General features: G+C 39.7%; 1 protein-coding gene across 1 annotated transcript in view; it reads left to right on the top strand.

Annotated features, from left to right (window-relative positions):
- The first annotated feature begins 22,626 nt into the window (after positions 1 to 22,626).
- Positions 22,627 to 25,571, top strand: part of CA9 (carbonic anhydrase 9) — a 733,318-nt gene continuing 730,373 nt past the window's right edge. The window contains exon 1 of the mRNA XM_044087344.1: positions 22,627 to 22,699. Within this exon, the coding sequence (XP_043943279.1) occupies positions 22,627 to 22,699 (73 nt within the window). The remainder of the gene's footprint in view (positions 22,700 to 25,571) is intronic.

Genomic DNA, 25,571 nt, shown 5'->3' with positions numbered 1-25,571 from the left:
TACTTTGAGGTATATGCATGCCAAAGGAGGGTAACTTTTACTATTCATAAGAAAGCAGTTATTCATACATGTATAGCCAGGTACATACATACTGAAATAGTTCTTTCAATGCACACATTTACAGTACACTAACAAGGGCCTTCATCTGTTTATCAATGTTATTGCTGACACAGTGGCTCAAAGGTAGCACACTTGCCTCTCATGGCTCAAAGTTTGAGGTTTCTGGGTTCTATTTTTATGGCTGGTGCTTTCCTTCTGTGTGTATATGTATAGCACATACATTACACCATGGTGGGCACAGAGACTTCAAAAGTCAAGCTGCACATCTTCCATTGGTAATACACAGTGGGTTAGATTCGATGATGGATTTTTGTTGTGTAATACAGTTAGATTTGGGATTATACTTAATTATATTCTTACATTTCTCTCCCACACCTCTTTTGTAACTATCCTTTCTGTTTATTAAATTTGAGCTCTGTTTTTTTGTTTCTCTCTATTTATTTTCCTTTGTTATACATCAGTGTCCACAGTGCCACCTCTGACATTGCCATAGCTGCACCTCATTTCCTGCCCATACAGCAGCTTTCTGGAGACACCTCCAAGGATACACCTGCAAACAGTAGGCTGATAGGCCCTCAAGCCCTTTATTCTGGTGGGGCTTCACTGTCCAGAACTGCTGTGGTTCCTACCGTTGGCTCTGGCATGGCTGTTGTCCCACTTATCTGCCACAGCCAACTAGTTAAGGTGGTCATGGATTTAGTGGGCTGGCACCTAGATGCCTGCATTGGTCACCTGGAAAAATTCCTTTGGTGGATTTCAGAGTTGCGCCCTTGTCCAGCAATGGCACCACCATTAGAGCCAGGGCCCAGTGATGAGGGTGCCCAAGGTGGGGTGTGAGCTCCAGGTCAATATCATTTAATCGAAATACATATTCTTTGAATATGTATTCATCGAATACTAAGCAGCGAAAATCATTTCAGTAAACCTCAGACGTTTTCCCAGGGTTAGGGAGCACTTGGCCATCACCACAACTATTCCCTTTTCCCCACTGTAGTGAGAGCTTGGAGTTGGTATATATAGTTAGGGTGGTATGGGGGACACAGCCCCCCACATTGGTGTGTGTGTGTGTGTGTGTGTGTGTGTGTGTGTGTGTGTGTGTGGGATGAACTCCCCCCACTTGGGTTGGTTTGATTTATTGAGGTGTGTGTTCCAGAGTGCTAGTGGGCAAGTGGTTCCTAACCCTGCAAAAAAGTTTGAGGTTTACTCCGAGGTTCGCTGAAATGATTTTCACTGTTTAGTTTTCAATGAATACTTATTTGATGAATCCATATTTCGATTAAGTGATATAGACCTATAATCTCCCACTGGGAGCAGCATGGGCAAGGTGATACTGCTGGCTCTATTCACTCTATCCCCCTCCCAGTGTTTCCCACCCTTTTGTATCTATGCCCATCCTTGATTGCTGTTGTGTTCTCCCCATTACTATTGTCTTTCCTTTGCTTGTCTTATGTATCCTCCATTGTGCTCCCCCTCCCTCAGTGTGTCATTATCTCCCCTGGCAGACTTGTCTGTCTTCTATGCTTGTTTTTGCACCCCTGCCACTTATCCTAACCATCTTACCTTTCCTCATCTTTCCTTACCTCCTTTAGCAGCTTACCTTCATATATATATATATATATATATATATATATATATATATATATATATATATATAAGATTGACGTGCCTCACAAAAATGTTACCCAAACTTTCCTGTGGCCATCCTGTTTACTCCTCAGTATTTCCCTTTGTGTACTGTTTACTGCTTGCTTCCCTATATTTCATACCTTTCCTGTACTGCCATTTCCACCCTTTAATGTTTTTTAAATAGAAGAAACCACTTTATATTGGCCTTTTAAAGCTTCTAGCTACCACTTCCATACTGTATCTTCTGTGCACCCATGAATACACTGAGCTGCATCGAGGCATGTACACATGCCAAGGTCACGCACCTTTCTTGAAACATATTGCAGGAGCTAGTGTAGGATATGTGGTCTCACTGCAGCCGCTGTTCAGGCCATGAGTGGGAATTATAACTAGTTGCTGTGTTGACAATGTTAATCGTTAACGAGCTTCCTGACTCATCATCCCACTTAACAGGTAAATAGCAGCTGGCTCAGCATGGCCACACCTACCATGTTTCTGAATCCCTAGGTATATGTTGTAAACAAGAGTTTAAAAATAAAACGTCTTCATCTACTGCTAGCCCTGAAAATTATTTATAAATGTAGTTTTGTGTTGTATGAATAATACTATTCAAAACATATTTATTAATAGTCGTAGTAGTCCGTCCATGGTATGCCATATATGTAACCTTTAGTAGTTTAAATGTGTACCTTATTTTTATTTGAAAGAGAAAAAAGAATCAACATTACCAAATCTACAATATGCTGATGTTCATAAGAAGTTCATAGAGGTAATCATGACAGCAGATATTGTTTATAAATTTGGCAGCAACACTATTCCATTATTTTCATAATGGTAACTCATTAACCATACTTTTTTTTTGCAAAAGCCTATCTCAGTAAATCATCAAACATAAATACAATTAATCCAAGAACTTTATTAGTGAATCAGTGTTTTTACAGTTTTCAAGAAAAGAAAGCTAAGTTGCCAGATATTGTTTTTAATATGGTCGTACATGTTTCATCTCCTGTGGTTGCTGGGAGTAAAAACAGAATAGACTAAATTATTTTATGACAACCTCAAACTGAATCAGTAAAATCTAAACAACCTCAAACTGAATCAGTAAAATCTAAACTAGACCCCAGAGAGGTACAAATACAATGCATAAACATTCAACAACATGATTCAGATGACCAGAGCAGGCATCAGAGACTTCATGCCTCAGGACAAACTGCATGTTTTGCAAAGTTGCTGTTCTGTTTTCAACTCATGAGTATATTTTGCCATTGTTTACAGTTGCCTCTGTCATCTCTGCTAAAGTTTTAGACACTGTCTTGGTTTTCAGTGCAGATGACCCCAGTTTGTATGTTACATCTGCATTCATTTTCACTTACATTACGTTTACCATTCACATACCCTCCTTTCCAGATTAGCCACCATGAATATTGGATCTGGACACTGAACGATTACCAGGAGATATCAAACCGTGTGATGGTGTAGTGTTCCAAACACCTCTCTTGATGCATAACTGTATTCATTGTTATTTATTACAGCTTTTATAATCCCCAGATGTAGCTTCCATTTAGCACACAGTGATGTTTTCTTCACTAAAAGGCATGACCTTTCTCCTTCTTTTTCTTCCCATACCCAAATTTAATAAGAAACTTAAAAGAAAATAAAGTTTTCTCAACTACTTCACAATAACCGTTTTTGGATAAACAAAAAATTAATTTCTTTTAATTCCAAAATATCAAAGAATGGATCTTGCAGAGAGCATTTTGAGAGCATTCTAAAGCCTTTTTTTCTTGTTAGTAAAATCCATGGATGCAGTCACAGTCACACTCGTTTGCAGTAATATATATTTAATCAGGAAGTAATTCAGTAGTTGCAATGTAGGGAAAAAGAATGACTAACAGATTATTCATTTGAGATATATAAGCAGCTAAATGAGATGGTAAATCAGAATGTTATACAAATGCACAGATAACAAGGATGATGCATATCATTTAATAATTTAATCATTTACATTTAATAATTTAATTAACTCCCTATAGCACTACAGCACAACATGTAATTGATGTCTGCCCAACATAAATATTCTAAATCTTAGCATATGGCCCAGGAAATTCCTCATTTAAAAAGGTTTTAGATGTATCATCCTTAAAGTTTACTTATCAATCTAAGCAGCTGCTTCATAAATGGGTAAGTGTCCGACATTTATTTGACAAGATTAAGCAGTGTTCATCTAGGACAACATGTTTACAGCATGTAGGAAAACCACAAACATTTCTAAGATAAATGAGCCAGCAAATTGTGTAATTCCAGACTAGAGAAGATTGGTGAGACCAGTCATTCTCTTGTGTAACGGTTTTCAAATGAGGGAGACTATCCAGGAAATGCCGGGGCCTATTTTAAAGGAGGCTCAAGCTGTGTTTAAAACCTTAAATGTTTGGTATTGTAAATATGTGAGACTAATCTGGATGCAGAAAAATAATACCGAATATTGCTATCCAATGCTCAATCAACATTAAATGAATAATGTATCAGTTGTCTGTGTTAGTCACATTGTCTCTGTGTAATGCATCATTTTTGAATTGGGAAGCCCAAATTACTTTTTTGATATGTAGGAGTGGTGCTTTTCTAAGACTTGAAGAGTGCTCACTGTCACTGACAGAATAAGGGCCTATGACTGAGCCTGTTTATATACAGTGAACAAGATATACGATTTTGTTGTCTATCTATGTCTGACCAAACTTAAAGTATACAAAGAAATTCGATATAACTGTAGCACAGCTACCAGCTACACTAACACATGTCAACAAATCAATGTTAGTTTATGTTTAGGCCAGAAGTAACCTTTGGTACATCACTTCAATTTCTATTCCTATTTATTACATTTTAAAAACAACAAAATCAGCTGCTATATTGATTTTGTTATACCTGTTGATTTAGGGTGGAGGATAAATGATTGTGGTCTGCTTTAAAGTGCATTTTCTTACACAGCACTTAATGATCACAATGTGGCATTTATTTCCCACACAGAATGTGTATTGAAGGTACGGTTTTCTGCTTTTGTGTCTTGATGGTTTCTGCCAGAGTTAAAGCAATATATTTTGGATGCCTGCAAATGCAAACAACATTACTTTTGGTTTCAGAACCATTCTATAAAAAGATGTTCCCAGTTTAATAAAATCTAATTAATCAGAATAAAAACAGATGTATAGGAATTAGTAAATGTAATTAGAAATGAGGTTCTGCTACACCCCAAATTATAGCAGAAAACTGTATTCATGATAAAGTTTATTAACTATATATACGTGTGTGTGTGTGTGTGTGTGTGTGTGTGTGTGTGTGTGTGTGTGTGTTTGTGTGTGTGTGTGTGTAAACTAAGCTAAACCATGTCATACATCTTTTACAAAAGTTTAGTGTTCAAGTGGCATTCCTCAAAAAATAAACAATTCTGAGGGTTCCAACCAGATAAAGGCTTTACTGCATTTCAGACCGTAGATGTAAAATGACTGTTACACTTCTTTGTTAAATGTTTGTTGTTGTTTGTCTTTTCAGCTTTTCCTGGTTAGGGGTCACCACAGCGGAACTCCGGTCCACTAATGATTGGCAGTAGATTTTTATGGTGCCGAGTTGCCAGCCCGACGCCCAACCTTCAATGAAGGCACTCCCATTCGCGCATGTCTTTCGAACGCCACTCAACCGCAGGGAGGATATGCATACTCCACACAGAAGGCACACCAGCCGAGAATCGAATGGGAGAACCTCTTGCTGTGAGGCAACAACGCTACCACTGCACCACCGCGGCTGTACACATCTTTATTTAATCTGAAACTGAAATCCTTCCTTGTTTGTTACCTTATGTACAAAAATGATCACTTCCACAAAATGGTAGGAATCGTTACCATTATCTCAGCTGCTTTGACCTGCTCTCATTTCCCTCTTCATCTTCCAATGTCCACCCACAAATATTCCGTCCTTGAATTACAGTTAATTCCATCAAACAGCTACTGGTTGGGTATATATTTGTGTCTCCAGACTAACCTAAAGAGAATGCACTATCTTTCAGATGGCTAACATAAAACAAGAGATTTTTGTTATAGCTGAATTTAACATTGGTTCTGTTTTTGATGAGTATTTGTGCCCATACATCTTAAGTGTGTCTGATTTTGCAGAGCGACCCTTATTTTGCCTCATTCTGTGGCCCTGTCCCACATAAAATTTTTGATTTTCTGTTTTATCACTGAGGATTACCATCAGTATATCATGCCACATGTTAGAATTTCATACTTCCTACTGTTCTAAAACTGCATGTTCACCCAAAATGGTTTATTCTATTAATTCTTTTAAAGAGATTGAAGTAATATTTAAAAAATGTCCTTCATTTTTGGGCCTTTCTTCCCATGTTATTTTAGGCTTTGCCCAGAATTCTTGAATAAAAAAGTCGAAAGGTACACATGCTCCACTCTATTCAACTTTGTGGTTTTGCCAAAGTAAAATAAAATGAAAAAAAAAAAAAAAAAAAAAACAGAAAAACAATAGAGAAAAAAGACATTAACCTGGATTCCCTCATCTTCATTAAACAACATTTCAGGTGCAGGAATCTTAGTTATCGTTTTCATTGACCAACGGCACAACTTAGGCTATTGTAACAGCAATGTCCACCAGGAAGAACCGCACATTATACAGTTACAGCTGTCAGCTTCTTGAAGCAAGCCACAATATCTGCATGAGACATGTATGACATGACCAGCAATTAAATGAGGATATTGGCAGTGCAAAACTAATGCCACTTTTGTGTGCTAGCCAACTTTTGGAATGGTTACTGATGGCCTGCTTTTGCACTTAAAAAGGATCACCTGTTAGCCCAGCTATATAGGAATAGTCTAAAGTACAGGAATGTTCTACAGCCTGCCTCATGTGCTGTTTGCTGCGGTTGGTATATTACTCCTTAACCTTACATCATGATTTTTTTTTTCAGTTTTAACCCGTATGGAACTACTGTGGTGCAAACTATGAGCTGAAACGCCTGCCTCTCCTCAATCTCAGATGCCAGGCGTCACTCCTGACCCCCAGTCCTAATCTGAACCCCTCCTACTGCCTAAAAGCAGACTGAGATATTCTAGTGCAGTCTCAAACTTATGGCAGTAGGATTTTTTTATTTATATGCCCTGCCCATTTCCCCACCCCAGTGCTGAGAATGTCTGTTAGTGCATGCTCCCAGTGTTTTATAAGCATGGTATACATAGACCAGTATCACTACCAGGGCTGCCAGCCTTGCTTATAACCCCTCCCCTTCATCCACAGTTCACTGAGTGGATAACTGCCCGCAATGATAAATATGACGATTTTGTTACTCAAAAAATCCTATAGATACATACATAAAGGTATGTCTATATGTGTGCATATGTTTGTGTGCGTTTTGCATTTAAGGTACACAGAGCTGTAGAAGATTGCATTATTAGTTTCTAGTTATATCAAGACAGTGTTTTGCTTTAGTTACTGCATCCAACAGCTTTGATTTTCAAACTTTGACTTTTATCTCCTATCCTTTCCATCCTGCTTTAACATTAGCAGAACATACTATCTCAGCATTGCTGCTGGTGCCTTTCCATTTCACATCAAACATGATATACCATAGAGGACAACAAGGTGAGACCACATATAGTCTGTATTTGGAAGAACCTCCTTCCACACTCATTATTACTGTCAGAGACTTATCATAATTCTCTGCTATGAATTTAATGTTAGGTGGTGCTGGTGAATGAAGTCCTTGTGTCATTTAGACTTGCGTATCATCTGAACTATCACTAAGAATACACACGTGAGAGTTTTATCTTAGACATAAGTTGTTTCTGAGCTGAAACAGCTCATGAAACTCCAGTTCTCGAGTTACATTGTCTTGCCTTCCTTATCTCATACTCAGGATCGAATACTAAATGTATTAAACTGATGGATGTCGAATGGACCTACTTGTCAGCTTCCCATCTATATGAAGCCTACTCTACAATGCTTGAAAACCTAAATTGGCTCCCCATAAAAGGAAGATGTTGACAAAACTAAAACCTCAGACATATATCTCTTTTTTTTTATTTTAACATTTGTTGACCGGGAATGTCCGACTAGGTTCCACAGAGCCTGATTTCAGCAGAGGCCCGGGGAGAAATGCTCCAGATGCATGTCTTTGGAATGTGGGAGGAAACCAGAGTACCTGGAGGAAACCCACACGAACACAGGGAGAACATGCAAACTCCACACAGAAGGCACCCCAGCCAAGAATCGAACCGGAGAACCTCTTGCTGTGAGGCGACAATGTTAACCACTGCACCACTGTGCTGCCCACAACTTTTAAACTTAAGTTTTAAGTTTTTAAACTGCAGTCTCTATATTCTCAGCATCTTTATGTATTGCCACCAAGATTCTATAATATATTAATTTTTCCATGGCTAATCTTTTACACCTTTGCACTTTCCAGCTGTTCCAGGGTTTTTTGATCAGTTTGTTAAGAGGCCAGTTCTTTGAAAAGCAAGTGAGTTGTAAAGAAAACAATCAACTAACTAACTTTTGCAACAGACTGCTTTCTGAGTGAGGTGGTGCAGCAGTAGCATTGTTGCCTCACAGCAAGAGGTTGTCCCGTTCGACTCTCGGCTAGAGTGCCTTCCATGTGAAGTCTGCATGTCCTCCCCGTGGTCGAGTGGCATCCGAAAGACATGCGTAGAATGGGTGTGCCTTTGTTGAAAGTTGGGCATCGAGCTGGCACCTCGGCAGACCGTAAAAAATTCTACCGCCAATCATTAGCGGACTGGAGTTCCACTGTGGCAACCCCTAACCAAGAAAAGCCGAATGAAGAACACGTCTAATCAATTTCAAGGTCACTGTACCTTGAAGCAAGGACAAGTGCAAGACCCTGACCCCAGCAACCAACTTTGACAAATCTGCCTTTTGGTTAATTGTTGTTAATCAGACCAACATACAACTCAAGCGCTCCCATCCCAAGGACATCATTAAGCTGGACTGAAGCTTGAATCTTTCCTTTACAATCCATTCCATCTCAAGTGCATTAATACATCACATGGGGAAAGAAAGCTCATATGCCATCAGGAAAGATTTTGAGAAAGAACACATGGTTAATCATAGTGGAGTTACATGTGAACTTGCAGGCTGAAATTTACTTACATTTGTGGGGAGTGGACTGTTCAAACATGTTCATACAGGATTACCTTGCCACTCAGTATCTGGTTACAGTCACCCAGCTGGGGTACTTTGTAATTATTCTGAGGTGTCATAAATTACTGTCCTATAAGAACAACAACTGTTTGTGAGAGGCCGGTCATATTCTGATAACTTGTATGCAGCTCACCCTTTAGCCAATGACTTGCTACGCACCTGAAGAATCAGCTTCATTCCCCAACAATCACTTCATTCTGACTTCTCCAGTGACACTTAATTCTGGTCTAGCAGAAAGTCTTTTACCTCCTTCCCAAAAATCCAAAGGCACGGTTGCCCTGGCTATGATTCCCTTCACCAAGTTGCTTTAGCTGAGAATGAAATATCTTCTAAACCCATTTCTAGACTCATTATTTCCTTCTGTAAACCAAGACTTTCCCAGATAGATGACTGGAAATTTATGCTCAATTATACAACGCAGTGGAAAGTTTGACCCTGTTGACTGCAAATAAATCATTCTGGTATAGTTGTAGATGAAACACATGTGTTGCGTTAAGTGACTCACCATATCTTCAAATTTGTAATGCACTCAAGCTTGGACTTGACAAAAAACATTTAGTTTGGTTAGGTCCATTCCTGGTCACTTACTGACATCCCAATGGACCAGTGGTGGTGAAAAATCACAGTAGCAGTGTCTTATTATAGGTGTAATTACAGCTTAACAAGAAATCAAATTAATAAGTACTAATAAACTGTGCTATCACTTTGTCAAAAATTTTAACTCACAAACAAGTACAAAGTTGTCATGCCAGTTAATTCATGCTCAGGAAAATAAGAGATGTTTGCCTTCACATCACTGACTTAAGTAAACATGCTATTTGTTGGCAGAAATATAAAAAAAATCCAGTCATGGAATGGTGTATTTAAATATTTGGATCACTAAGACAATAAATGATCTTTGCCTGGCTTGTAGGACTTCCTCAGACTCAGCCCTGGTGGAGCTATTGCACATGCACAAAACAATCAGAGCCAGAAACACTAGATCCAAGGATCAGAAGCTCGCATGTGATATAAAGGGAACATGTTAGAGAGACAGCTATGTGTCCCAAAGGATCCACACTATGCAACTGAATGAGAAATTGTAAATTTACTGGCAATCTGACCCCATGTCCTTTATGGACAGAGACTGCCAATAAGAAAAGTATTATCCTTACTAACACCCCCTACAAATCCATAGGTACCTCCCACTAACATGCCCCCCCATATAGATGTCCATGATACTTGGAACCCAAATGGTTTGGGGAGTGCAGTTAGGCTTATAAGGCCCTAGTGGTCATTTGCCTAGTAACAACCTATGAATCTATGAACCTAATTTGAATGGCTCGCAATACAGCCAAAAGTTAGAATGTTACTAGTAATAAAGCTGAAATCCGTACCTCTTAATAGTTGTGAATTTCACAGTACATACAGATTTTTACCTCATATCTTTGGTCTTTTCCTCGTAATATTTTTGCTGTTCTGGCAAATGATTGGTTATTGCAGTGACTAAATAGTGACAAACATTGGAGTTCTGAACTTCATACCCTAAAGTGCACACTAATGCAAAATATGTTATTCTTGTAACTTTCTAGGTTTTAAAAAAAATTTAAATCATTCCCTAATTTTGGACCTTTGTTTCCCCATTATTTTTGGTTTTGTCTAGAATTTCTGAGCAAAGAAGTTGAGAGATCTGCTGAAGGCCACTGGTGGTTGTTGTAAAATGAAGAGTGTGACTCTGCAATAGAGGTACCAGAAACCAGGGGCATGATTAGTAAATGGGAGTGCTATATTATGAAAAACAGGGACTGCGGTGGTGGTGCTGCGGTAGTGTTGTCGCCTCACAGTAACACGCTGTCCTGTTCGATTCTCAGCTAGAGCGTCTTCTGTGTGCAGACATGCATGAATGGGTGTACCTTCGTTAAAGGTTGTGCATCAAGGCTGGCAACTCGGCATGTAAAAATCTACTGCAAATCATTAGCGGACCGGAGTTCCGCTGTGCGACCCCTAACCGGGAAAAGCCAAAAGATACAACATATGCCGAAAAACATGCTGAAACATGTTTTCTTAGAGACTTCCTACCACATTCCAAGGGGAGTTTTGCTCTCTAGAGACCCTTATTCAATAAGTATTGTTGAAAGTATGCTCCAGTGGTTAAAACAATGATATTTTATATGTACTGTATGTCATGAAAGCCTAGATTGTCCATTTAACCTCACTTTCATAGTATTTAAGCTGGGTCTACCACAAGTGCTTGCATGCCCTTTGCTCACGATGTACTTGCCCACTGCCACTTGCTCGAAAAGGCAAGTACTCCAACTCCCACTAACTTGATCTTTCATAACTACTTAGCCCTTCCAACACCCTATCCTGCAAGATAGTATAGCCATTTCAGAACCCTAACTCTAACTGTAAAACACCCTTCTCATTCCCTAAACATAAAACTTCATTCCCTCTCCCTAAACCTAAAATCCTACTCAATAGCCATAATATCCCTTCTTACTCCCTAACCCTAAGATTCACTTCCCACTGTATAAATCTAAAATCCTCTCTCCAGCTCCCAAAACCTAAAACCCTCTTTCCTGATTGTAGCCCTAATCTTCACTCCCAACCCTCGCAGTCTCTCACCACGGCTGCCGCACTTACCTCGCTCAGACTTAAATAATGTGTTTGAGTAAGTTGCAGCAGCTGCTTGCCTGAACTCAGATTCGAGTTTGAGCATGAGGTGGGCAGTAGCCTACCCAAGCTATAAAATACACAAGTCCCTGGCTTCGAGACAATAGGCTTCCCTGAAGCTGTTTTCAAGAATGTATTTATAACTGTTTGGCTGCCTGTGTTAGAAATGTATTTTTATGCAGCACAAATTGTTCCTGTCCTTTCAAAGCACCATGCTGACAGGGGTAGAACAAAAGAAGCTGCTGAACTAGGTGGCAGCACGGTGTTTAGTGTACACATAACCCACTTATCCAGGTAAGATGTGATAATGACATCAGCTTGGAAGCCTCATGTTTGCATTCTAAGGCAAATGTGTAAAAAATATGACTGAGTTGAATTGCAGTGTACTAAAATTGTCAAAATGCAGTTTGGCTGTTAAATTTAATAAGTTCAAGTTACAAACACTTGCATTTCCAGCTTGGTTTGCAATCTGATCAAGTTCAAAACAAGAACATTTTCAACATAATGTATTAAAAGCAGAAGTGTGCAAATCTATTCACTATCTTGCTAGTGGTTAAAATAATTAGCAGTGAACGAGTTATAGCCTGCAAACTTAGATTTCTGTCTTACAGCTGTTATGCTTTGTGATTATCAGCTGCCAATCAAAAGCTGTACAAGAATGTTGGCTTCTTTTCCACGAGCTGGCAATAACTAGAAAATAAGTCTCTGTGATATTACTGAGCTTTATAGAAGACATCCTCTGTTTTAATGTTTGTTTAAGCTCCAAGGATATGTCTATTAACTTAAATGTATTCTTTCTTAAAAGAATTAAAACAATGAATTATTAACTTGTATTTTTTAGCAGCAGTTAACAGATAGGTTCATAGGTTCATAGGTGGGTACTAGGCTATCTGCCTGAAGGCATTTATAAGCCTAGTCAGAATGTGTTGGCTTTCGCTACCGCCTTAGATTAGTTCCCTGTGCCTCTGTCCAGCAGACCCACTGAAGTGATCCCTGAGGTAAACTTTCTGTTTCCCATCCACTCGTCAAGGTTTCTTTTGAAGAGTGTTAGCAAGGATCTCTCAAATGTAGATTGGGATCTTGTTCCAGAACATGGGAAGTCTCTGGGACAGGAATCTATCCCTCCAGCACGTCATATTTGTTGTTGTGGTGAGGTTTAGATCCCTAGAGCGTGTGGCTCGAGGAGATAGGGTTTTCTTTAGGTGGAGCATGTCCATCAATTCTGGTTTGGACATGGCCTTGTATGTCAGGCAGAGATCACCTCTGAGCAAGCGGTATGCAACCGAGTACAACTGGAGTGTCGTCAGTCGAGCTGCATAGGGCATCTGTTTGAGGCCATTGATCCTCTTGGTGAGGTACTTCTGTGGTCTTTCCAGCTGTTGTAGGTGTCTTGTAAGGTACATCCCAAATGGGGCGTTGTGATCTATGATGGGTCTGATTAGTGATGAGTAGAGGGGCACAATGACCTCTTTTGATCTAGATGCGAACCCTTTTGTGATTAAGTGGGCCACATAGAAGGATTTTCTAACCACTTTGGCAATGTGATTATCAAAGATAAGATTACAATCTACTTGGGTCCCCAGATCCCTTATTACGTTTTCCGTATTTAGGGGACTCCCATGTATGTGGTAGTTTGTGGTTACTTTGTTTTTTCCAAAGGGGATGACTATGCACTTTTTGGCATTTAGCTTGAGGCCATGATTTTGACACCAGGTATCCATCTCAGTGAGACCCTTTTGGAGGATGTCTGTATCAGCAGGACAGTCACTTATAGCCCCTAGTTTACAGTCGTCTGTGAACTTGGTCAGCCATAGACCTCCTGTGCTTGCCTGTACCTCTGAGAAGTATATGCCAAACAGGAGGGGTACTAGGACTGAGCCCTGAGGAACGCCACTTGTAACCAGTTTAGAGTCAGACCTAGCTCCCGCAACTCTCACCATGTGGGTTCTGTCCTTGAGCCAGTTGGCAACCCATCTTGTGACATAAGGGTTTATGTTCAGGCCGGTGAGCTTGTCTATAATACCAGAATGGGGAATGGTGTCGAAGGCCTTAGCAAGGTCTAGGTAGGCTGTGTGTACCACCTTTCCCTTGTCTATAGCCTTGGTAACTGTCTCAAAGAAGTCCACCAGGTTTAAAAGGCATGATCTGCCCTTAACAAAGCCAAGCTGGGTAGGGTCCAGTGTTTGGAGGTTCCCAATGTCTCTGTTAATGAGTTCCATGATGATGCACTCCATAGCCTTGCAGACCAAGCTAGTCAGGCTTATAGAGCGATAGTTCCCGGGGTCTGTTCTGGCTCCACCTTTGTAGAGTGAAATAACCGTTGCTGTGCCCCACTCTATGGGTATGTAGCCTATGGAGAGGCTGAGTTTGAACAGTGTGTTTAGGTGAGGGGTTAGTTCATCTTTGAGCTCATGTAGGACGCAGCCTGGGACACCGTCTGGTCCCATTGATGCTGTGTTTCTGGCTTTGGAGAGGGCTGTTTTAACCTGAGTGTCTGTGATTTCAGGGACTCTACATTCTTCTGGTATGGTTATGGGCTCTTTGGGGGGTGATAGGGGGGTGTGGTTTGCACTGAACCTGTCTGCCAGGATGTTGGTGATATCGGTCGGTTCAGTGTATTTTGTGCCATTCTGCACTAACTCCGAGCAGATCTGAGCATTGCCACTTAAATTCTTGACTTAGCTAAAGAATGCCTTGTGGTTATCTTTGGAGTCCTTGGCAATATTTCTTTCAAAGCTCACCTTGGATGATTTTATGAGGGATCGTAGTTTCTTGCTGATATTAATCAAGGATGCCTTCCTTTCTTGAGATTTTACTCTTTTTCTGTACTAGTTTCTACCTTCTATTGTATAGCTTGTTTATGGCAGGAGTCCACCAGACTGGTTTCCTTTTCTTAGAGAAGTAAGTCTTGGTTTTGCTTGGGATGGCATGATCCATGCATTTTTGTAGCTTAGAATGCATTAGTAAAGGATTTTGCAGCTTGGACAGTGTTATCCTTCAGCATGGGGGCTTTGAAACTTTCCACCTTGGTCTTAAGTAACGTGAAGTTTGCTTTTGAAAAGTTTTTCATGGTGGTTTCTTGCCCATGGGTGGGGGCGGAATATGGATATCCAAAGTGATTTGTTTATGGTCAGTTCTAACCAGTGAGGGGTTGACCTCTGGTGTGGAACACCGGTTGTCCATGTTGGTGATGACCAGGTCCAATATGTTGTCATCTCTGGTGGGAGTGTTGACCAGTTGAACCAGGACGTTTGAGTTTATAAATTCTAGGAAAAGTTGGGCAAGGGAGTTAGTACTTGAGTAGTTCTCCCAGTTAATGCTTGAGTAATTGAAATCACCCAATATTAGGGTGTTTGGTAGGACCTTTATGTTTCTCAGTGTTTCCAGAAATGTGGAATGGGGGTCCTGGGACATGGTGGGTGATCTGTAGCAAGCTACAATTTGAATTGCAGTTTTGCCCATTGTTAGTTGCACGTGGATGATCTCTGAATCATCGTGCTGTGCCACTAACCTGGAGGTGTGGGTATCCTTGATGAATATGGATACGCCCCTGTCTTTTGTATTTCGGTTTGGGTTCTGTGGCCAAAATGTATGGTATGAGTTGTAGCCTGGTAGTGCTGGGGTGCTCTCTGGAGCCTTAAACCATGTTTCTGTTACTGCACATACATTGATTTTCTCCATACTGAGGAGTGCCTCGAGTGCATGTATTTTGAGGTTTAGACTTATGGCATTGAGTAGCATTACCCTCAGTTTTTTGTTACTTGTGCTATTTTCGGCGGTGGGTTTGTCTTTTGAGCCTTGCCTAAAAAGGCACTATGGGGGTGGCAAGAGCCTTGGCCAGTATTCGAAAGCCTAAGGGCGACAGGTGCAAGCTGTCTCTAGTGAAGCAGCGTGGCTTGTCGAACATGTCATCCCAGGCGGACAGACACTGGATCCCTTTTGAATGACACCAGAAACTTAGCCAATTGTTGAAATTGAGAATTTTTCTTTATACCGTGGTATCATTCTTGGTGATGGCAGGATGCTACTCAGGGTCAGGGTCATACCGGCCTGGGCTACGTGATCAGAGAGCTTTTCCATGTCTCTTTTCAGGTAGTCCAGGTAGGTATGGCTCAGGTCATTCACACCAACATAGACAATGACAGAGTCATACTTGTACTTGTTCTGGAGTGATCTGAGTGCTTGTGTTATGTGGTGGATCCTGGCACCTGACAGGCAGCTAACAGTAACCTTCTTATTCAGCCTAGTGAGTGGGACATCAGTATGCCTGACTATAGAGTCACCTATTACTAGTATGTTGGGTATGTTATTTTGCGTTAAGGGCTGTGATGGCATGGCACACTAGTTTTGTGAAGTATGTGTTTCATGGTTTGTGTTGGGGGGGGGTGGAGGTTGCTTGGATGTTTGCTTTGGAGGTCTCTGTTGGTTTTGCAGATATTTATTTAGAGCCTGTGAGTATGTTTTCATGTATTTATGTCTTTTTTTTTTTGCCGGTGCTGGTTTAATGGGTCTATTTAAGACTGGTGGTGTGATGCAAGTATTTGCCTTCTCCTCTTGACTGTCAGATCCAGTCTTGGGTTGAGAGAGCTTAGCCTTTAGTTTGGCTGTATAACTGCATCTCTTGCATGTATTAGTGTTTGGTGGTAGGAGGAGGGGGTTGTCTGTGTACATCAGGCAGTTGTAACATTGCCTCAAAATGCCCAGATTCACCAGTTGGACTGGAGAGTATACCTGAAACTGCCCTTTGGACATGACTGGATAGGTACAGTGAACTGTTTTACTGGATGGCTGGCAAGGTCGACTAGAGAGCCTTGCCCTTCTGTACAGTACAGGAGGGTCTAGTGCTAGGGTTTATAAGTGCTTGCTATAAGTTTTGAGCAAGTGCCAGGTTGAGAAATGAATGGCTTGAGTGCTTAAATTGAAAGTTTGTCTAGTTCCAAGGGAAAAACTGAAGAGGAGACTTTGTGGAGCCGGGAATACTTTTACCCTAGCTAACCAGCACGCAAAACTGGGCAAATATGATATTTATAGTAGGGAAATGAAAGCGATAGAAATTAGCCCAAAATGGCCAATAAACTATGAATTTCTGGGCTAAAACCACTCCTCCATGGACAGATAGGCTGCTCAAAGCTCCCCTCTCTCACAGGTGAACAGAGAAACTTCCTTCTATCCAAGTAAGGTATGGGCAAACACAGAGATTTGTAAAACAGCCCTGAATTCAGCACTAACCTGAAAACTGGACTATACTAGCTTAGAAAGGTGGGAAACAAGTATATATATATATATATATATATATATATATATATTTTTTTTTTTTTTTTTCAGAAAATAAAGCAGATACACTTCAAAAACTGTTTAAAAGCACAGAAAAGGATACCTATTGTTATATATCGTAGATCAGAGTTGTAGTCAATGCCCCCATTAATAAAGTAGGAAGAAACACAAATACAGTAAAAGCAGATGAATAAAGTGCAAATTTTATATATATATATATATATATATATATATATATATATATATATATATATATATATATATATATAAACAATAGAACACAAACAAACTGATTTAAAGAAGTTACCTAATTAACCAGAAAAAAGCTCAAAACTGAGCCCTGTCCCAACAGTCTTCAGTCAGACAAGTTCTAACTGCACACCCCTGATTACTAGGGTGCAGGGGAACCTTCTCCAAAAAAGATGGCCTGGATCAGTGCGCAAGTTATACAAATAAAAACTAGATTCAGCAGGCCTGAATCTGGTCTATGCTACAGCAACAAGGTGCACCAATTTCAGAAAGAAACAGTTCAAATAAGCAGTCACAATAAGCCTGTGACCAGAAATTCCCAGCTCAGAAGGGCAGAATCCAGCCTCTCCTCCCCCAAGAGTGCAGACCACAAACATTCTTAATGTAGAATAACTGGCCTGAAGCCCAAGTGCTTAAGCCAGAACTAATACACTTTTACAATAGCAGACACAGGGCCTTCAATCAGCAATTCCCAGCTTAGAAGGATGTAAGCTACCTGTCCTGCCACAACATTGCAGACCACAAACCTTCTTAATGTAAAACAGCCTGTATGTGATACTTATTTTATGTATGAATGGAACAAGAACAGGATTAATCATTGTGAACATTGTACAGAAGCTGCGATATTTCAGGTTTGGTTGGTGGCTATACATATTGTACGGAAGCTGTTATAGCAGAGTAAAGTATATTTTGATATGTCTCCACCCAGAATTAAAAAATTATAAAGTTGCAAAACAAACTTTTCTTTTCACATAAAGAAGTGCATGTGAACACTTTTTTTGCGTGAAAAGAAAAATGCATTCTGTAGCCTTTAAAAAAGAGAGGCCGCAAAAGTACCTCACAAAGGGGATCCTAGGCCTTAAACACTTGTCCTATATGGACAGACTCAAAAAACTCCAACTATTCTCTGTCTCATATCGCCTACTTAGAAGTGATCTCTGCTTGACTTACAAGCCATGTCTTACTTAACTCTGTTAGAAATGCTACATCTAAAGAAATCCCAATCCCTCCACACCACATGCTCCAGAGACCTCAGCCTCATTACCACAATCAACAGAACGTGCTGGTAGGACAGGTTTATAACCCAGAGACTGCCCATGCTATGGAATAGACTTCCCATACATGTCAAACAGAGCACCTCACTGGCCCTCTTCAAGACAAATCTTGATAAGTGGATAGGAAATAGAAAAGTCACCTCCGGGATCACTCCAGTGGCTCTACTCGACAGAGGCACTGGAAACTAAGGTCAGGTGGCACGATATCAGGGTAATCATATGGGCTAGGCTTGTAAAGGCTCCAGGGCCATTAGCCTAGTACACACCTATGAACCTATGAACCTGTGGACCAATAATGTTTTAAAGATTGCGTTTACAGCATGAATATTCATGGACAGGCAGGAGGCACTTACCTCACTTTGGGTTCCAGCTCTAATAATACTGGAGTAGCGTAAGTAAGTAGTTGTGAATAAGTTAATTAACAGTTTGACAAAAAAAATTCATTATTTTTTGCCAAACTATTCATTTAGCAGTTTGATAATTATACAACTAATTTGTAATTATTTACTTATGCTAATACATTATAATTAGAGCTGAAACTCAAAGTGATGCGCCTCCTGCCCGGCCAGTAATATTAATGCCGTAATCATTGCCAGGTATGTTTAGTCTTACCACACTCGGAAGGACTTTTTAAAATCATTTTATTTATAAACAGGTGTGTAATGACCTTTTGTTTTTGCATAAAAAGGTGTTTGCATGCATAGAGATGCTTAAAGAAAACACTGTCTCAAAAATAGTTTATAATGAACTCTTCAGAAAGAAAAATCAGAAAGTTCCAACAAGCAGCAGTGGTTGAACCATTTCCTATTTAATCCACTATTATTCCAGGTTAATTCAGCTGATAACATTAGCTGCCAATCACCACGTTTGACCAAAAACAAATAAATCTTCAAACTTTTTACAGTGCATGCAAGCTGAACTGGAAGACTCCTTTCTTTAACTATCCAGTGTCTTCACTGCTTTTGGTTGCCACACACACACACACACACACACACACACACACACACACACACACACACACACACACACACACACACACACACAAGCATACTCTCAGAGTAAATTTGGTGAGCCATATAAGTGACCTTTATAAATTCATCTGTTGTAGAGCTGTGATCTGTTTTGTAATTCACTTTGGAAAACCTGAGACTAAATTTCATTGAGGTAGGGTGATGCTAGATTTAAATTCTTTTTATTTTACTGGTCACATTGGGCAGTTATATTGTAGTGGTTCCAAGGTCACAGTTCTTAATACTAATTTGCAGTTTTGAAAGCAGATATTTTTTTTCAAAGTCTGCTGATTTTTTTTTCACTGTAAAATCTATTCTTTATTAAATGAACATATGAAATGAGGCCCATAAGCAACAAACAATCAGCTCATCAAAAGTTAATTTTTATTGTGAAGTTTTTTAGTTTGTCAACAGTTCCAAAAACAAACACACATATACACACACACACACACACACACACACACACACACACACACACACACACACACACACACACAAGATGTTTATTCTGCAGAATGTGTTATATATTTGAATTAAGCAGAAATTCTAAATGAACAGTTGTGCATCTTTAGCAAAAATGCAAAACTGAAAGTTTTGTACCCTTTTATCAATATTTAGTGAAACTTGTATGCAAGGACTGGGCAAGTAAACGTGTCAAATGATGTGTGGATTTGATTTCTCAGATTTTGAGACAGCTGGAGATGTATACTTATTACTCCTTATGACTGCTGCAGGGTATGTGATATTCATGATCTCTGTATGAGAGTTCTTACACAAACATATTGCCTACTCAAAACGTACTTGCCCATCTGAAGATGTCATAATCTCAGTGCAATTGTCTCTTTCACCCCTCCACCTGTTTCACCTTCTCCTGACTCCCACAACAGTCTTAATTTCCATTCACAATATATTTTAGCATGGAATTCTAGGGTCAACTACTCTCTCTCTCTCTCTCTCTCTCTCTCTCTCTCTCTCTGTCTCTGTCTCTGTCTCTCTGTCTCTCTGTCTCTCTCTCTCAGTCTCTCTCTCTCTCTCTCTCTCTTTCCCTCACACCGCAAAACACTTTCTTCTCATATCTTTCCTGAATCTGTTTACATCTGGCATTGACGCACCTCTCAACCTCTTAGTGCAACAAATCTGGGCAAAGCCTGACTAAATGGGGGGACAAAGGCCCACAAATAGGGACAGATTTTAAATATTGCACTTATATACTTAAAAAAGTTGCTAAAGTAACATGGTTTGTGTTAACATGCATCTTCTGAAGGATTTGAAGCCTGAAACAAATATCACAGTCAAAGTCAAAGTAAACTTTATTGTCATTTAGAATTCCACATGTGTAGCCTAAACGAAATATCATGCATCAGCTCAGTTCTTGAGTTTATAAAGGAAAGTGAAAAAACACATATAAGTAGAGGAATAAACATAACTAACAAATACAGTACTACTTCCAATACACACAAGAAAGAGCAGAGACATTTACCAGCACTCATATAAGAAAAGAATACCCTCCCCTGAGTGAAATTAACTACCCTATCTAAAGTAATACAAAACACATTACATATTGAAATGCCTGAGTTATTTGTCTAATATTGCAGTTGAGTGAGTTAAATAATACTGACTATGGATATAATAAATAAATATTGCACTTACTTGGAATATATGTAAGTATATATTGCACAAATAAATAAAAATTGACTTATTATGTGTCCAGACCCCTGGGACTAGTGCCCGAGTTGAGAAGTTCAATCACTGTAGGGTAGAAACTGTTAATGAAGCTTGTAGTCCTGCAGCAGATGCTACGATATCTCCTGCCCAATGCGAGATACTTAAATAGTTTATGCGCAGGATGCGTGTTGTCCTGTATTATTTGGTGGCCTTTCGGACACTTCTTGCAGAATAAAGATGTTGTATCAGTGGATGACTGGAACCTGTTACCTTCTCTGCATCCCTCACCAGTCTTTGTAGTGCCTTCCTTTCTGTAACTGTGCAGCTTCCAAACCACACTGTGAAGTTGCAGGTGATGATGCTCTCTATTGTACCTGTATAGAAGGTGGAGAGCATATGAGGAGGATGCTTAGCTTTTTTCAGCCTTCTTAAAAAGTGGAGGCATTGTTGCACTTTCTTGACCAGTTGGCTGGTGTTTCCCTACCACAAGAGATCCTCGGATATGTGTACATCCAGGAATTTTGTACTCTTAACCCTCCTCACACTCTCACCATTGATCCTGAACACTGGGTGGTTTGTTCTCCTTTTCCTGAAATCGATGATAATCTCTTTGGTCTTGCTTACATTCAGGTCAAGGTTGTTCCCCTTGTACCAACTGATCAGAGATGTCACCTCCTCTCTGTATGCCCTTTCATCCTCCTTCGTGATGAGCCCCATGAGTGCTGTGTCATCAGCAAACTTGATGATATGGTTGGACTTGTGCTTAGCATAGCAGTTGTGGGTCAGGATGGTGAATAATAGTGAGCTGATAACACATCCCTGTGGAACCCCAGTGTTAATCGTGATGCACTGTAATGTGTTCTTACCTGAACACACCCTCTGTAGTCTCTCAATCAGGAAGTCCAGGATCCAGTTACAGAGATGTTTACTGATTCCTAAATGTGGCAGTTTTTCTATCAGCTGCATTGGTACCACCGTATTAAATGCAGAGCTGAAGTCTATGAACAGCATCCACGCATAGTTGTCTTTGCCTTCTAAATGCTCAAGGGAGATGTGTAGTGCTACTGATATGGCATCAGCCGCTCTGTACACAAACTTCAGAGGGTCAAAATCATGAGGTAGACCTGATGAAAGATGCTTTTTGATCAGCCGCTCAAAACATTTCATAACAGTGGATGTCTGCGTGACTGGTCTGTAGTCATTAGGGCTGGAAGGAGTGGTTTTCTTAAGTAGTGGGATCATGTTAGTTTCCTTGTAGCATGAGGGTACTTTTGACATGGCAAGAGAGGTGTTAAATATTTCCTTGAGCACTGTGCATAGTTGATAAGCATAGCCTTTTAACACTTTGCCCAGTATGTTTTCTGGGCCAGCAGCCTTCCTGGGGTTCACTCTCCTTAGCTCTCTTCTTATCTCCTCTGTGCTAAGGCTGAGTACTTCATCCTTCTCATCAGTGGGTAGCTTTAGTGCCATCTTGTTGTGTCTTTCCTCAGCTCTACCAAAGAAGATGTTCAAACTGTACAGGAATTGCCAGAAAACCACAAATTTTATGAAGAACAGACCAAAAATATAAGGCAAAAATCTGGACATTCTGCAAAAATCTGGACAGTTGAGAGGTATGCATTGACATCTGCCCCCCACATCATACTTTTTTTTTGAACACTGGTTCTGTAACATTAGTTCTGGAAAAGACATGCAGTGATTCATTTGTTCTAGAAGATTGCAATGGAAATATTTGACCAGTCAAAGTGTGAAGATACAGATTTATATTATTTATATCATTGCTAGAGAAAAATTAACTGTACATTACTGTAAAGTGTTTGAAGATGGACAATTCTCTAATATTTCCTCTTTTTCTTGTCTTTCTAGGTCCAAGCCACAGTCACTGGACTTACGAAGGTAATTTCTGACCAGTATGAAGAAAATATATGTTTACTTTATTCACTGCAGTCCATTTTATACATACCATGTATGTTATCGATACCTTATTACAAATGTTTTAGTAGGTTATATCATGAGACTCAAACGCTAAAGCTGTGACACAAATACAGGGCTCAGGAAGATATGGGTGCATATCTCCTAAGTGGCTGAAACTTTTCCAGATCTTGTTTTGGGAGGATCATTGTAACATAAAATTATAAAATTTGGAATTACCCACCTTATGTGTTATTCTGTTCTGGACAGAGTGATCATCGGCTGTTCTCATTTCTTGTGAAGTACTAAGCTGGTCTTAAAACAGCGTTCCTTCTAACATTGGTTGGTGTGTGAGGCACCAGCCCCCAGGTCTGCTTTACAGTAATTTTGTCTGCATAGTGGTTCATTCCCATCAATTGTTATTTCTCTTCAGGAGATCTTTAATTAAACATTAGTAAAATACTAAATACTGTAGTGTGATTATGGAAGGCTATCAGCAGTCTGTGTGCCACAAGTAATTACTGTGTTTTACAACCTTTTTAAAATCTTTTAACTCTTATTTTTAGAAAATTAATATCATGGAGTTAGATAAGAAAGAATAAAGTAATTAAACTTAGGAAAAGTGAATATTCAAGAAAGGCAGCAAGTGAGTTGGAAATGTATAAACCCTCCATAGGTTCAGCTGCTCAGGTAAGTACTATAGAATCAGTCTACAGACCATTACAAGCCTAGCCAATAAACCATATCCAAAAATTCCCACCGGCCTCAAGGACAGCAACGCAAGATAGACAAGGACAGAATCTAAAGTTTATCATCCAATTATTTAGGTTTACTTTGAAGGTGAACAGGTGCCATTCAGTCTGATGTACAGTGAAAGTTTGTTCCAGGACTAAAGGAAACATTGGGATAAGAATATATTATGCCAATGTGTCTAATTTATCGGTTGAAGAAGGTTTTCTTCCTTTAACTGGGTGTTTGATGACATTTATTCTTTAAAGAAATTGGAGTTCAAGGACTAATGTATCCTTCATGGCTGGAAAGGATAGACAGATATCACCATACAGTAGTCTAGAAGGGACTGAGTACAGATAGAAGGCTGCCATTCTGTCCCAGTAACTAAAAGTCTTAAGGACAGTGATTATTTTAGTTAGGAATGTCTGCAATCTGTCACTTTACTGACATGTTTAGACAAATGATTGTCAAAAGATGAATTATATTCAATAATGGGTTTGATGAGAGATAAGGAGGGGGAATTAAGACTTCTTTGGATCTAGATGAGATGGCTTTGGAAATCAGATCAGCCAGATCAAAGGTTTTCTGAACTGCTTTGGAGATATGGCGGTTATCAGCAAAAGTACCTCAATCCCTTACAACAGTGCCTGATTGGACGGGAATGTCTCCTGCATTGTATGATGTGTAAATAGCTTATTTGATGAGTGGCTGGGAAACCAAAAATTTGTCCCAGGGGTTCCACCTTTGTCCCTTATTAACAGGGGTGACAGGTGCTGACTAAGGTTTCTTTTTTGGGGATAAACTCTTGGCTAGGCTTGTAAGGGCCCCAGGGCTATTAGCCTAGTAACCTCCTATGATCCCATTTACCAACATGAACAATGCTACATTTTTTCACAGTGAGCTTGAAGTCACTGTCCTTGCACTGATTGTTAACATAATGTAACACAGCATGGAATGACTGTGAGTTGCTGGAAGATTAAATAGCAACATCCAATTCACAGTTGTCTGCAAACACACATAGACGTAAGCTGGGGTGTTGGCTTGAAGGCCTGACAAATAGATGCCAAATAGGAGAGAGCCGAGCACTGAGACCTGTGGTATGCCTCTGTAGTTCTTTTGCTATCAGAAGTGTCACCTGTGACTCTACCTACCTAGGTCCCTTCGGACAACCAACTTGCTTTCAGATGCACAACATATGGATTTTTTTGTTAAAAAGGAAGGACCTGCCTCTGACAAAGCTAAATTGATAAATGTCCATGGTTAAGAGATTTTCAATGTCACAATTAAATGAGGTTTGTGATAATATATTCATCACTTTATATACAAAGCTAGTGAGACTAATGGCTGTATAGTTACCAGGGTCTGGAGATGAGCCATCACTGTGCAACAACATTAAAGTGTCTGTTTTCCAAGGTTTAAGAGTAGAGACGCTTAGATTAAAGAGGCTAAGTTGGAGTCCATATAGACTTTTATATGGCAGTGATAAGATAGCCTGGAATGTTATCAGGGCCCAAGGATGAGGCATTTTCCACTTTGGGAGAGCTGACAGGACTTGTTATACATCAATTATGAGAGTAGCTGGGACTTTGGAATCTGTGGAACAGTTATAATTGTGGGTGGAGCAAAATATGCACTAAATTGCCAGTTAGCTTGTAAGATATTTGTTTTGGGTCAAAGTGGTCAGTATTCTTGTGGACTAGAACCAAATATTGCTATGTTTATTAGCTGCAAGTGCTGTTGGACTACTGCTGGTGTGCAACTGCACTGAATCTTAGATTACATTTCTCCATTTAAGGTCTGGATGCTTCCATTACTTTTTGAGTTTTGTTCTTATTATGTTACAGTTTATTTTAAATTTTGTTTTACTTTAATTTTTTTCTTGGAGTTTTAAAAGTTTTTGGCTAGGTTTGCTTTGAAAAAAAATAATTTTCCATTCATTGACTAAAAAGAAATTAAGCTAATTAGTGGAAAAGGTTGAGAAATAAAATTTCTTATTTATCTGCATTTTTATTTATCTGCAAGTGTTGTGAGACTACTACTTGTGTGTGACTGCAATGGATTTTCCCACCCACCCACTCAGCAGCTCCTGTTGTGCTTTTAAACTTGGTGACTTTTGAAATGTCCA

This window comes from Protopterus annectens, chromosome 1.part1, assembly GCF_019279795.1.
Source record: "Protopterus annectens isolate FY-2018-M chromosome 1.part1, PAN1.0, whole genome shotgun sequence".
Taxonomy (NCBI): domain Eukaryota; kingdom Metazoa; phylum Chordata; order Ceratodontiformes; family Protopteridae; genus Protopterus; species Protopterus annectens.
Note: the sequence above shows the minus strand (reverse complement) of the source record. Positions and strands in the feature narration are given on the sequence as shown.